Source organism: Eleginops maclovinus, chromosome 10, assembly GCF_036324505.1.
Source record: "Eleginops maclovinus isolate JMC-PN-2008 ecotype Puerto Natales chromosome 10, JC_Emac_rtc_rv5, whole genome shotgun sequence".
Lineage (NCBI taxonomy): Eukaryota > Metazoa > Chordata > Actinopteri > Perciformes > Eleginopidae > Eleginops > Eleginops maclovinus.
The window spans coordinates 3,984,049-3,997,537 of record NC_086358.1 but is presented as its reverse complement, the minus strand read 5'-3'; the positions used below and the strand labels follow the sequence as shown (position 1 = coordinate 3,997,537).

Genomic DNA, 13,489 nt, shown 5'->3' with positions numbered 1-13,489 from the left:
TGTGTGTGTGTGTGTGTGTGTGTGTGTGTGTGTGTGTGTGTGTGTGTGTGTGTGTGTGTGTGTGTGTGTGTGTGTGTGTGTGTGTGTGTGTGTGTGTTGTAGCCGGTGAGGCGCCTGCGCAGTGTCAGCATGCCAGGTGAAAACCCTCAGACCTGCATCGCTGCCTTGGAAGCCTCCAACAACTACCTCAGACCCCCAATGGAGAGACTGCCATCCTTCACACAGTCCATCAAGAGGTTAGACACACACACACACACACACACACACACACACACACACACACAAAGAGGTTTTCTTCTTTCTTCTCTGCTAATTTCCTCCGGCTTGTGATAACTCTGATAATTCCTCTCCACTAATAAATCTTAACAAAACTAATTTCCTCTTTTTTTATTTAACACAAATTAATCCTGCTCTGTTTTCTTCTCTCTTGTGTTCCCTTTATCCTTTGATTGTGCTTTCCTTTTCCTTTCTTTTGCTTTCCTCTGCTTCCCTGTCCTCTCCATGCTGCTCTGTGCGTGAAGTGGGAAACGGGTGCGTTTTGAGCGGGTCAACACGGTTCCCCCAAAGGGACAGAGGGGGCCTCGGAGGGTGTCAACCGTCCGAAGGCGGTCCTGCATCCCGAAAATACTGAGCCGACGGCGGTCATCTATACCCAAACAGATCATCAGGTACAGGAAGTGGAGCAGGGAGTTAAGGACAGTAGTTTGATTGTGTCCAGTTGTAGAAGTTTATCTTTGAAACTGAATATTGGACGGCAATATTGGAGGAGATTCAAGTGGAGGGACGGCCATTTCAGACCTTTATTACTTCTAGTATTCTAGCTTTAATATTAGTGACCGAAGATATAGAATAAAACAACATTATATATACAAAGACAAAAAGAAACTTGTCACAAATGACCTCAAAGAGAAACATAAAACAACCACAAACGACAATATGAAACCACTAATGTGCTAACAATAAGAACAAAGAGTCACCAAATGACAACAAAAGGACAAAGATAAACCACAAACCAACTCAAAGGGACACAAAACAACTCAAAAAGGTTGAAAAAATGACTGAAGACTAAAACTACAGTGACACAAAATGCCCGCTACAATGTTTTTCTATAACACTTCCTTTCCCATGTCTGCATTGTGCACAAAAGTCCCTTCAGCTTCCCTTTGAACTGAGTGTATGACACACACCCTCTCATCCAGGGTGTATCAGTATCAGTCCAGGTGGCGAGCAGGACCTCATGGTAATTGTGTTATTTTGTTTGCAGACAAAATAACACAATTACTCACGCAGACTATCTGTGATCCTCTCACAGCATGCGGGCCGCATCAAAGCCTGGAAGTGAATGTCAATGTTTGGAACGAAACCTGGAGACACGGTCTTCAAAGGAGCCTTAACCTTATCATGCCCAGTGTCTGCGTGCGTGCGTGAGTGAGTGAGTGTGTGTGTGAGTCTGTGAGTGAGGGAGAGAAGCTGAATTCATGTGCTTGATGTTTATGAGAGAATTAATCGGATTTAGGGAAAGTTAGTGTGTGTGTACAGGAGGTTTACTGAGGAACCTCCTCCTCTAAAAAGTGCAAAACTACCGGATAAATCTTCACTCTTTACAGGGGCCATATTATGCCCTGGGAATTTCCCTTTCCTGTTGTGTGTTATATAGATTTGTGTGCATTCAAATGGTCTGCAAAGGCTACAAATCCTGTGCTCCAGTGGCGCAATCGGTCAGCGCGCGGTACTTATAAGACAGTAACCCTGCAGAGTCATGCCGAGGTTGTGAGTTCAAGCCTCACCTGGAGCAGAGAAGCTTTAACTGCAGCAGGTGAGGTACATTTACAGAAGAAATTACCAAAAGCACCTATGGAACATTAAAGTATGTGAACATGGCACAGTGGAGGCACAAAATACACATTTCAAACCTGAAAATGAGCAGAAGGTCCTCGTTTGTTGACCTGGCCTACAACAACAAAAAGCTCTTCATGAGTCATCTCTCATGGTAAGAAGCCATTAATTTTGACATATCAGACACAGAGTTAATCATTTATCTCAGTCTCAGTAATGATAGGTGTTTAAATGAAGATCACACACTCCCTTGAACTTGTATTTGCTGCAAAGCAAGGTGGGGTTTGAGCTCAACCTTATTTTGGTGCTGCTGCATGACTGTGTGTGTGTGTGTGTGTGTGTGTGTGTGTGTGTGTGTGTGTGTCACGTCCAGACATGTCCCAGTGCCCTCCCTCCTACTCCCTACTAATGTGTGTGATGCCCCATCCTTCTCCCATTTCCTGTGGAGTGCAACTGGTGTTTACACACACTCCTGAAAAACATGGTGGGAGAGATAGAGAGCGTTGAATAGGGAGGAGGGGGATTCAGTTTGACAAGGACCAGAGCTGCTGTCTTTTTTGCCCAGTAGGCCACATCCTTTTTTTTTTACTGACGAGGAAGGATACTTGGAGGCCTGCCGAACACTGACACATTCGCACACTCTTTCTCACACACACTCTGTGCTGTTAGGGACGCAAGGTCAGAAAATATAACATCATCCCGTTCATCAAGTGAGTGCATCCAGCTGGTGGAAGTCCTCTTTACATCCCGAATGGATCAGATTGCCGTCTATACGAGGAGATAAACGCCGGCTTTTCCTCCGACCTTTGATTAACCAGGACGGGGGATGCTGCTCGGAGTCTGGCCACGTGGTGATGATCCTCTCTTTGCGTAACGACCAGTGTTATAAGGTACCGCTGGCCTGGAAATCAGGGAAATCCCCTCATGGATTGTGTATCTGTGATCTGCCGAGGATTAGGGATTAATACGGGGGTAAAGTGGGGACAGTGATGCCGGTCATGATGGAGGATATACTGCTCCACAGGCCCTGGCCCCTTCAGGTATGACCCAGACTCACAACCCCTCCTGGAGCTCTCTGGACAGGTGAGTGTACTGCTTAGTGGTGGAAGAAGTATTTAGAAAAGTACCACACCGGAAATTCTCCATTTCGAGTAAGAGTCCTGCATTCAAACCCTTAATTAAGTAAAAGCATTTAAGTTTAATCAAATGAATGTACCTAGGGAACTTACCAGTCAGGGTTCGCTTGACTATGTGATGTTTTTGGATTATTTTTACTAATGTTTTAGTATATATGTTACATATTACTGCTTTATCTTTAGGCTGTTTTGTAGTTTATTGCAAAAGCTCATAAAAACAGCCGTTTTAAGCTGTGGCAGATTTTAAAACAGTTTATTCATCTTAAAGAGTATAGGAGAACTATGTCAACAGAAGCAGTACACAGGTGAGTGTACTACTTAGTAGAGGAATAAGTATATAGAGCTTTAACTGAAGTACAATTACTAATACTTCACTTTAAAAACGCTCCATTTCAACTAAAAGTCCTGCATTTTAAACCTTTTAAAAAATGTATTCAGTTTATTATACTTACAAACTTAATGAAAAAGTACTTATCGTGCAGTAAAATGTTCCCCGTCAGCGTTACACTTAACTATGTGATGTTTTTGGATTAAATGAGTGATCTTTTAGTGTAAAAGTTGCACATTACTGCTGTATGTTGTGCTGATTTTGACTTGTTTGTATACTGTTGAGCAGTTTAATTCACAAGCTCAGAAAAGCAACCCTGTTTTATGCGTTATGAAAGGTTTTACATCGTTTTTCAGCCAAAGAATCAAAGAGAATTGTCTGAACTCATAAAGGAGCACTTAACTAAAGCTGTCTGAAGAATGCAGATGAGTTAAAAGCACAATGTTTACCCGTGAGATATAATAAAGGGGACGTGAAAGGAAAATACTTAAACTTAAACATCTCTCGTCTCCTGATCTCTGTGCGTTAGTGGTGGTATTTGTTTATACTCTGTTCTGCCCCTTGGCCTTTTCTTCTCTGATGACTCTTGTGTAATCCTATAATTACGGTACATCAGATTGTTGCTCTTTGTCTACCAGCCTTACCTTGAGGACATGAAAGCTAATTCACGTGGCTTAACGTTGTTTTTAATCTTTAATGTGTGATGGATCTGTGCGTCGTCTAGCACTCGGGAGTATTATATTTAATTTGTGTGGGCGACACATGACGTACACGCTTGACGGTGCATGTACTCACACTGACGAATACCTGCTCATCTAAACAAAAACCACACACAAAAGTCATCTGTCTTTGAGCAGGATGTTATGTCCATTTTATTGGCGAATGCTTAACTTTTTTCGCCCGTTTTCTCAGTCTGATTCTCTTTGCTTTCCCAAACCTGTCTTCTTTCTAAAAGACATTCCTCTCCGGGAGGACAACAATCAGGGACGCGCCGCCTCCCTCCCTGCCCCTGTGCAGCCTTAAAAGGCTTCCACAGCTGGCGTCTCTCTCTTGATGATGAGTGTTTATTTCTGAGTGTCCTGCTCTCCAAACAGTTTCCCCACCGAGGCCTCCTCCGGCAGTCGGTGAACAAGCAATCAGGCGCCGTTTCATGGGAATCAAAAGGGACCTGGGTGCACATTTATTGAGTTTAAATGAGAAGCACGGCCATGAAATACAGGACTAAAGAAGGAACATCTGCTTTTTTTAACACAGGCTTGGACTGAAGACATTTTTTATTCAAGCTCTTTAAGCCTGGTTGGAACCTTGCAATCACAGTCACACAGAAAGGGAAAGGAAAACACCAGCAGGGGACGGGGAAGAGGAGGATTCTTTTGTCGTAAATGTTGGACAAAATACCTTTAATAAACTGACTGGTCACAGGGATTTTGACTTTTCAATATCGAACCACTTGACTGTTATACAGATTAAAGTTTTAACTGATGTGTGCTGTTAAAATGTATATCATTTTATACATTTGCCTCCTCAGATGTTCCTTTTATTACAAAAAGTAGTACTGTAGCTCAAACTGGTCAAAGTTTAATTCGTTCAGTATTTTAAGTTACATTAAACCATGCGTTTGGTTTTCTATTAAGTGTCCTTAAAGATTGCAGATGCTCTTTGATTTTCTACTTGTACGGTTCTCTTCATCAGTGTAAAATGAAAGCAATCAACAGATGAACCAATTAACAAGTCAATTCATCCCCAACAAGCAGCTGCATCAATCAAGTAATCATCCAATTGTTCTGCTAATCATGAGGGATTTGCGGCTCAAGCTGTCCAAGAATATTCTGTGTGTGTGTGTGTGTGTGTGTGTGTGTGTGTGTGTGTGTGTGTGTGTGTGTGTGTGTGTGTGTGTGTGTGTGTGTGTGTCAACATTTGTTCAAGGCTTCAACAGATTATGTATACAATTCAAATAAAATGGACAAAGACTACAGCAATGTGATTATTATTTAAAAGTTGACATGAAAGTTTGGTTGAGCCCTTTCGTTGTCACTACTTTGTCATGCTGTGATTTAATTGCAATAAATGGTTCCCAAGGGGGGTGACATCCTGATGCAAAATTGTGAAAAGTCTGTATTTATGCTTATCCAGATCTGTAAGCAAAATGACATGAAAAAAACAACTTAAAAAAGGCTTGTTTTACGAATGGATTCAGGATCAATCAAGGCTTTTCTAACAGTGTTGCTGCTCCATTCACACTCAATATAACAGCGTCTAAATTAGGCATTAATACGGCAGTGATGTTTCCGTTCATACATATAGATATTTGTTTATTAACTGTACATTTTTCCGGCATTTATGTTGTCTGTATGTAATCGTTCTCTGGATACCACAACAGCTACCTGAAAACAGCTGTAAGGCAGAGCCAAAAGTTGATTCTATTTCTTATATCAATCCCAGTCCCAAATCATACAAACCTAAGAGGATATTCAGTTTTCACTTGTTTACTAACCAGAGTCCCTCTTCTCCCCAGGGGTACGGCTGACTGGTTTGGGGTGAGCAAAGACAGCGACAGCACCCAGCGATGGCGGAGGAAGAGCCTCCAGCACTGCAGCCATCTGTACGGGGGGCTGAAGCCACAGGTGATGAGGGAGATGGAGCTCCACAGCCTGGACAACCTGTCCCTGGCCAGCACTGAGACCCCTCCTCCCCTCTACCTCCCACCCCACCACCCCAGTCACCACCACTATGGCATGCAGAGGGTAGGCCAGCGCCGGGGAGGGGGGCACGTTAGAAACATGGAGGAACAATTATTCCTCTTTTCCTCCGTCGCTTTTTATTATTTCGCTTTGGCGCTTGCTTAACCTCTCTGCTATGTCATCTTGTCTAGGGTTTAATTGATGATTATCACACACTAAGCATTTGTTTTGTATGGATGTTTTTGAATATTTAATTCCTTAAAATGTCAAATTCACGCTTGATCCCTTGCAATAACCTCCCACTGAAACTAACAATACCACATAGGCTGCTACAGGCCTCAGCTACTTTAGCACCGTTAGTAATTATCATCTATCTTACATTAAAATCATTTCCGATCCCTTCAGTTCTGGTCAATACGTAACTAAGACTGTATATCCATAAGTAAACAGTTATTTATTTAGAGTTACAACTACCCTACATTGATTCCCATTTAAAAAGGTGTTATGCTAGGTAGCCAGCAAGCTAGGTAGCTTTGATAGCTTAGCAGTGTTTGTGTTTCCCGTCTCAAAATCGAATAAAAAAACATATAAAAAGAATTGGCAGCTCACATTTAGACTGTGACACATTTGTAATCTCTGGACATACAGTATATAACACTTTAAAAGTTTACATTTTTAAAGAAAATGTTCTTTATAAAGTCTCGTTAGCATGTGAGCATAGGTGCTAGTACGCCAAAATAAATGATTTCTTTAACTTAACATGCAAAAATAAAGGGTTTTGCTTGCCTTTTATTACTATTTATGATACGTTTATTATAATACGAAAATAAGTGTCAGATAAAATTACAATAAGAAGGATTTGCGTGGCCCCGGCTGGGGCACCTGCACCGTACGCCGGCGACCCAGGTTCGATTCCAGACCTGTGGTCCTTTCCGGATCCCACCCTGACTCTCCCACTTTCCTGTCACTCTCCACTGTCCTATCCGATTAAAGGCAAAAAGCCCCCCCTCCCCAAAAAAAGAATGATTTGAGTATTTTAAAGGTTATAGTTTCAAAGGCAGTTGAGTTTCTCATCTAGCCTAAACATTTTAGCATGAAGCAGCACTGGGTGAAGGTCAGATTTATAGGAGCATAAATTAAACATTTTAAAATAACTAGATCTTGAAATTGCCGACTAATATCAATAATCTATAACTGAAACCTGCTGATTAAGCACTTTTGTCTTTAACCCTGAACATCAATCTAACCCTATTGTCAATGTGAGTTGTCCCTGCTTTTCTCTGTTCTGCTGTGTGTGTACTGTTATATGTTGCTTCAGTATATGGTAAAACAACTTTGTTAAACCAACACTTGCTTCTGTGTGTGTGCGTGCGTGCGTGCGTGCGTGCGTGCGTGCAGATCGTAGACCCCCTGGCCCGGGGTCGTGCCTTCCGCATGGTGGAAGAGGTAGACGGCTTCAGTGTCCCGCAAACTCCCATCACGCCCGGCACCGCCTCCCTCTGCTCCTTTTCCAGCTCCCGCTCCGCGCTGAACCGGTTGCCAAGAAGACGCAAACGGGAGTCTGTCGCAGTCATGAGTCTGAAGGCTGCAGCCGCACTTATGAAGGTGTTTTTCTGTTTTTATTTAGCAAAGTCACCAGATATACTTTGCAAAGTCTGTGCTTCAAAACTCTTCAGCTCAAAGCTACTGCCAGCCCATGCTTTCTAAAATTGAGTGTGCTTATTTTCTATGTGATTGCACATTGGAACAGGCTTTAACTAAAGGCTTTTTGTAATCTGTTTAAAGGCACTGAAAAAAAGAAGCAGATCATCTTTAGACAGACAGGGGATATTGAAGGGCTCTCATTTTATAACATTGTGTAACAAGTCTTTAAGATGTCAAGAGAAGAGTCAGAAAACACATGCTTTAAAGAAAGAAGATAGGTAGTATGGGGAGGGAGTAATATTCTGCAATAAAAATCAACAGTTTTGATAAAGACTTGAATATGTTTAGGTCATACATTTGCAAGAAAGATCTCAGAAATTCTGGGAGGCTCAAAAAATAAACACTTTATAATGAATACAATAAGATGCTTCACTTTGTCTGTTTGTTATCACAGATATCCTTAACTGTGATATAGCCTTTCAGGGTCAGGATTTGATTTTTTCCCACAGTAAATGTTCAATACTTCCTGTGAATGTCATCTTGAAATTGAATCTTATTAATCTTAGGAAATATCAAAGTTCTTTTCTGGGAAAATTACAATTTAAATCCTGTAGATATTGAGTTTTCCTCTGATATTTCCCCCCATCCGACAACTCCATAATTCCGACATGTGTTCAACCTACAAATGCTCTTTGTACGCCGTCAAACTTTAGTCTCTCCGTCTAGAAGTTCGAAGAAAAATTACAAAATGTTATTTCGGATGTTGCTCTGTCATTTACACATGTGCATGGATCAGCCGCATCTCTAAATTTGTGTGTGTGTGTGTGTGTGTGTGTGTGTGTGTGTGTGTGTGTGTGTTACATAAAATGTATAATCAGCTTGTCTTATCGTGGAATAAACACAGCTGGAATATGAACACACTCACACGTGTAAATAAATGCTAAGTAAGAGTGTGTACTACTGTGTGTTGGGGTGGCAGTTACTGGCAGATGGTCCGCGATAATACACACCTAATGCTCAGCTATCTGCGGGATCAGAATATTCCAGCAGTGCAGAACTAATCCACTGACCCACACAGCCGTCAGACGCTCTCACTAAGGAGGGGATTCCCCCAGATAAACTGTCATGGTCTTCAGTCTGCTGTAAAGATGTGTGTGTAATTTTGTCCGTAGGGCCGGACGATAGGCGACGGCACGGCCGGGCGATGTCGCAGACGGAGTTTTATGCCCCCTAGTTTCTTTGAAGACGACACCATAGACTTCGCTGATGATCTGGACTCTTCTTTCTTCACCAGAGTGAGCAGTGGACACACATACACACAATGCCAGGATTACCTTTAAATGATCAAATTCAAAATATTCATACATATTTTCTTGAGCCTGCAAACACAAGTCAATATTCGCAGCAACTTCCTGTACCCTGAGCATAAAGTGGTCAGATTTGTGCATTCTTCAGCTATGCATATGAAGCCCCTGGGTGCTATTTTTATTTTGCCTGGAGATAATTACAATTATCCTCTTTTCGACTGGTTTTTTAGTCTTACATTGCTTTGATTTTGTCCCTAAATGTACACAACTATTAAAGTTATTGTTTATTATGTTGCAGGTGCAGACTGTTTTTACCTGCACAAATTTAAAGCAGACCTTACTTTTGATATCTGAGCAATTACATGTCTTAATATCATTCAATTTTTACCTAAAGGGTTGAGGGTTTTGCCTTAAATTTGAGTTAATTTATAATAAAGTTAGTTTTTATCTGTCGTTCCTCTTCAGGAAGGCCTGCATGATGAACTGTCGAGCTACGCAGATGATGTTTTTGAGACGCCATCGGAAGCCGCCATCGAACCGCTGGATGAGAGCGAGCTCACAGGAAGTGCGCTGGACAAAAACGAGCTGGAGAGGAGTCACCTCATGCTGTGGGTTTACTTCATACTTTATAAAGTGTATTTTACAGTAGAAGTGCAATGCCTAGTAAACCTTAAAATAAAACAATCCCCAATTTGGGATCAATACAGTACTATTCATCGAATCTTTTCCCCATTCCCTCCTCCTGTATCCAGGCCCTTGGAGCGAGGATGGCGGAAGGCGAACAACGGCTCTCTGGTTCAGCCTAAGGTGCGTCTGAGACAGGAAGTGGTGAGCGTCAGCAGCCGTCAGCAGCGAGGACAACGGATCGTAGTTCCTGTGAAGAAGCTGTTTGCCAAAGAGAAGAGGCCGTACGGGCTCGGCATGGTGGGTCGCCTCACCAACCGGACGTACCGCAAGCGCATCGACAGTTACGTCAAACGACAGATGGAAGACATGGACGATAACAGGTAAGACATCTGAGCAAATTGAATAAAGGTGTCGCAAATCTCTTAGATAATTGAGTCTGAATTGTCTCTTTTTCCTCCCTAAGGCCTTTTTTTACCTACTGGATCACTTTCGTCCATCTGCTCGTCACCATCCTGGCCGTCGCTATCTACGGCATCGCCCCTTTGGGCTTCTCACAGCATGAAACTGTCGACTCGGTATGTTTATTTAACAGCGTTTATTATGGCTAGATTAGTATATAGTCTGTAAATAATTTGTGTTAAAATTCATGTTAGTAATCCAGCTTTTTGTTTTTGTCTCTTTTGAGGTTTTGAGGAACAAGGGAGTTTATGAAAACGTTAAATTTGTGCAACAACAAAACTTCTGGGTCGGTCCGAGCTCAGTAAGTATCTCCATTTAAGCATCTTCTATCTATGTTTTGGCTTTAGGGAAACATGGGAAAAGCTCAAGTGTATGACACCCATTTATGGCTCAACTTATTTGAGCTAAGCTGTTACTAGTAAGCAAGAAGCAGAGAATAATTAATACATTATTTAAATAGACAATGCTAGCTAGAGTAATCACTAACTACTGGTCTAGATCCAGAACCCTCACCAGTACTGTCCTCCCACCGCTGTCCTGCAGGAGGCGCTGATCCACCTCGGAGCCAAGTTCTCTCTGTGCATGCGTCAAGACGAAGAGATCCACAAACTGATCCAGGAGAAGCGAGCCAGAGAGGGGGAGTCGGGCTGCTGTGTGAGGAACGATCGCTCCGGCTGCCTGCAGACCTCACAGGACGAGTGCTCGGTCTGTCACCATTTCTCTCACTGTGTATCACAGGCGTTGCAGTCACCACTACACAATCAAAATAAGTATAGAATAATGTTTAAATTGATTTCCTTTCCTCCCTCTCTTCCTGCAGAGCACCCTGGCGGTGTGGGTGAAGTGGCCTCAGCACCCCAGTGCTCCTTATCTGAACAACACACTACGACAACATGGTGCCGTCTGCCATCAGGACCCTAGGTACCTTCAACAAAACACCTGTATTGTTGGGGCTCAGTCCCTCAAAAAGAATACAGGGCTATTCAAATTATTTATTTATTTTGAACTTGATTTTCTAGGATTTGCCTGGAACCGGCCTCAGTTTCCCCTCACGAGTGGCCTGATGACATCACCAAGTGGCCAGTGAGTACATTTACATTCAACCATTACACTTGGCATCTACGTTTAGTCCCAAGTATCCAGAATAACCTTTAAAATAAATATAGTATCTAGGTTTCATATGCATTTCCTCTGCTTATAATCTGTAGGTCTGTACACGGTACAACTCTGGGAACCACACCAACCTCCCCCACATCGACTGCACCATCACAGGCCGGCCCTGCTGCATCGGCACCAAAGGACGGTAAGAGTCAACGTCCCTGAACGCATCATGTGTCCACTGTCTGTATTCTGCAAGTGATTTCGCACTAAGCTAATGATGTGTTATTTATTGCAGATGTGAAATCACTTCCAGAGAGTACTGTGACTTCATGCACGGCTATTTCCACGAGGAGGCTACTCTCTGCTCACAGGTAGGACAAACACCTCTGACCTGTATTCCAAAGTGTATGTGAGATGCAGTTGAGTTAAAACTTCTCTGCTCCAGGTGAGGCTCGAACTCACAACCTCGGCATCGCTCTGCAGGTTACTGTCTTATAAGTACCGCGCGCTGACCGATTGCGCCACTGGAGCTGGTCAAGAAGCCATAATATCGTTTTAGGAATCCACTCAAGGAAACAAACATTCAGTCTTTTTGATTTAGTGAAAAATCAACATGACACGAAAAAGCATTATGGTATATATTGGCTGTGATGCATTGGGTGGATTGCAATGAAAAATAACACTTGTGTTTTATATATTCATCTGTTGATTTCCAGGTGAAAACACTTGTAGCAGACACATGTTGTTTTTCAGTTTCAATTCAGACCTGTTTAGAATTTTACAGGATACAATTTTGATCAAGCTTCTTTTTTTAAACATTGATGTTGCCTGCAGATGTCTAGAAAGGTAAAACTTCTCTGCTCCAGGTGAGGCTCGAACTCACAACCTCGGCATCACTCTGCAGGTTACTGTCTTATAAGTACCGCGCGCTGACCGATTGCGCCACTGGAGCACAGAAGTTCCTTACATAAAAAACAATACCCAATAAAATTGTATATTGTAGAGAGGTACATGTGAAAACCAAAACACCTGCAAATGTAAGTTAACATACATACAGCAGGTACATTTTAAGCATTCCAACACACTTACAGATTTCTCTGAATTATCAGGTTGTGTGTGATGTCAGTTCACCACAGAGTTAAAACTTCTCTGCTCCAGGTGAGGCTCGAACTCACAACCTCGGCATCACTCTGCAGGTTACTGTCTTATAAGTACCGCGCGCTGACCGATTGCGCCACTGGAGCCTGTCAAACTGCCGTAGTGTTGTGGTAGAAATCCAATAAAGGAGACAAACATTCAGTCTTTCTGTCTTACTGAATAATTAACATGACAAAAGCACCATGCTATAGATGGGCTGTGATGCATTGGGCAGGTTTGAACTCAAAACCTAAGACTTTTATTCTGTAAATGGATTTATAGCTGAGAAGTGAAAACCCAAAATGTCTTCCAATACGAGTCAACATGCAGCAGGTAAATGTTGTTTGTTAGTTACTCATCATAGAGCCACCTGTTTTGAATTGTAGACAGTAACCCCTTCTTTTTGTTATCAGTGCCGAGTATATTATCGGTAAAGAACACACCTGTACGTCCATCTGCTTGATTACAGTAGCTGTTTCTGAGGTGGTGTTTGATCTACGTGACAATGATCACTTGAGTTCTGCTCTTCTTTTAAACTTTGATGTTTAAAGCTAAAAGGAGAAAGCTAAACTCCTCTGCTCCAGGTGAGGCTTGAACTCACAACCTCGGCATCACTCTGCAGGTTACTGTCTTATAAGTACCGCGCGCTGACCGATTGCGCCACTGGAGCCTGTCAAACTGCTGTAATGTTGTGGTAGAAATCCAATAAAGGAGACAAACATTCAGTCTTTCTGTCTTACTGAATAATTATGATGCATAGGCCAGGTTTGAACTCAAAACCTAAGAATTGTATTCGGATTAATTGCTGAGATTTCCAGGTGAAAACCAAAATATCTTCCAATAGGAGTCAACATGCATGCAGCAGGTACATGGTGCAGATGTTGCTGCACATGAGATGCACCTGTTTTAAATTGTAGACAGGAAACCCCTTTTTTTTAATCAATGCCAATTATAATATCTGTAAAGAGTGCTCCTATTTATCAATTTGCTTGATTAGTAGCTGATACTGAGGTGAAACTGTTTTGAAATCATGGTGGTGTTTTATCTACCTGACAATAATCACAGGGTTTAGCTTCTTTTAAACTTTGAAGTTGTCTGCAAATGTCTAGAAAGCTAAACTCCTGTGCTCCAGGTGAGGCTCGAACTCACAACCTCGGCATCACTCACAGGTTACTGTCTTATAAGTACCGCGCGCTGACCGATTGCGCCACTGGAGCCTGCTGTCAGCTCTGC

The 13,489-nt window shown here is 42.3% G+C and overlaps 1 protein-coding gene and 6 non-coding genes across 7 annotated transcripts in view; 2 read left to right on the top strand and 5 right to left on the bottom strand.

Annotated features, from left to right (window-relative positions):
* rhbdf1b (rhomboid 5 homolog 1b (Drosophila)) overlaps positions 1 to 13,489 on the top strand; it is a 29,612-nt gene that overhangs the window by 12,472 nt on the left and 3,651 nt on the right. Inside the window, 14 exon segments of the mRNA XM_063892940.1 lie at positions 103 to 236; positions 522 to 668; positions 5,816 to 6,044; positions 7,380 to 7,586; positions 8,798 to 8,920; positions 9,398 to 9,540; positions 9,685 to 9,939; positions 10,023 to 10,134; positions 10,245 to 10,319; positions 10,562 to 10,723; positions 10,839 to 10,939; positions 11,038 to 11,101; positions 11,227 to 11,321; positions 11,415 to 11,490. Coding sequence (XP_063749010.1) covers positions 103 to 236; positions 522 to 668; positions 5,816 to 6,044; positions 7,380 to 7,586; positions 8,798 to 8,920; positions 9,398 to 9,540; positions 9,685 to 9,939; positions 10,023 to 10,134; positions 10,245 to 10,319; positions 10,562 to 10,723; positions 10,839 to 10,939; positions 11,038 to 11,101; positions 11,227 to 11,321; positions 11,415 to 11,490 — 1,923 coding nt within the window.
* trnai-uau (transfer RNA isoleucine (anticodon UAU)) lies at positions 1,701 to 1,795 on the top strand. The gene is made up of 2 exons: positions 1,701 to 1,738; positions 1,760 to 1,795. It is a non-coding gene; the product is annotated as a tRNA-Ile (tRNA).
* trnai-uau (transfer RNA isoleucine (anticodon UAU)) lies at positions 11,557 to 11,650 on the bottom strand. The gene is made up of 2 exons: positions 11,613 to 11,650; positions 11,557 to 11,592 (listed from the first exon to the last, which is right to left on the bottom strand). It is a non-coding gene; the product is annotated as a tRNA-Ile (tRNA).
* Positions 11,978 to 12,071, bottom strand: trnai-uau (transfer RNA isoleucine (anticodon UAU)). Its single transcript has 2 exons — positions 12,034 to 12,071; positions 11,978 to 12,013 (listed from the first exon to the last, which is right to left on the bottom strand). It is a non-coding gene; the product is annotated as a tRNA-Ile (tRNA).
* On the bottom strand, positions 12,270 to 12,363 carry trnai-uau (transfer RNA isoleucine (anticodon UAU)). Its single transcript has 2 exons — positions 12,326 to 12,363; positions 12,270 to 12,305 (listed from the first exon to the last, which is right to left on the bottom strand). It is a non-coding gene; the product is annotated as a tRNA-Ile (tRNA).
* On the bottom strand, positions 12,833 to 12,926 carry trnai-uau (transfer RNA isoleucine (anticodon UAU)). The gene is made up of 2 exons: positions 12,889 to 12,926; positions 12,833 to 12,868 (listed from the first exon to the last, which is right to left on the bottom strand). It is a non-coding gene; the product is annotated as a tRNA-Ile (tRNA).
* On the bottom strand, positions 13,381 to 13,473 carry trnai-uau (transfer RNA isoleucine (anticodon UAU)). Its single transcript is given in 2 exon segments — positions 13,381 to 13,416; positions 13,436 to 13,473. It is a non-coding gene; the product is annotated as a tRNA-Ile (tRNA).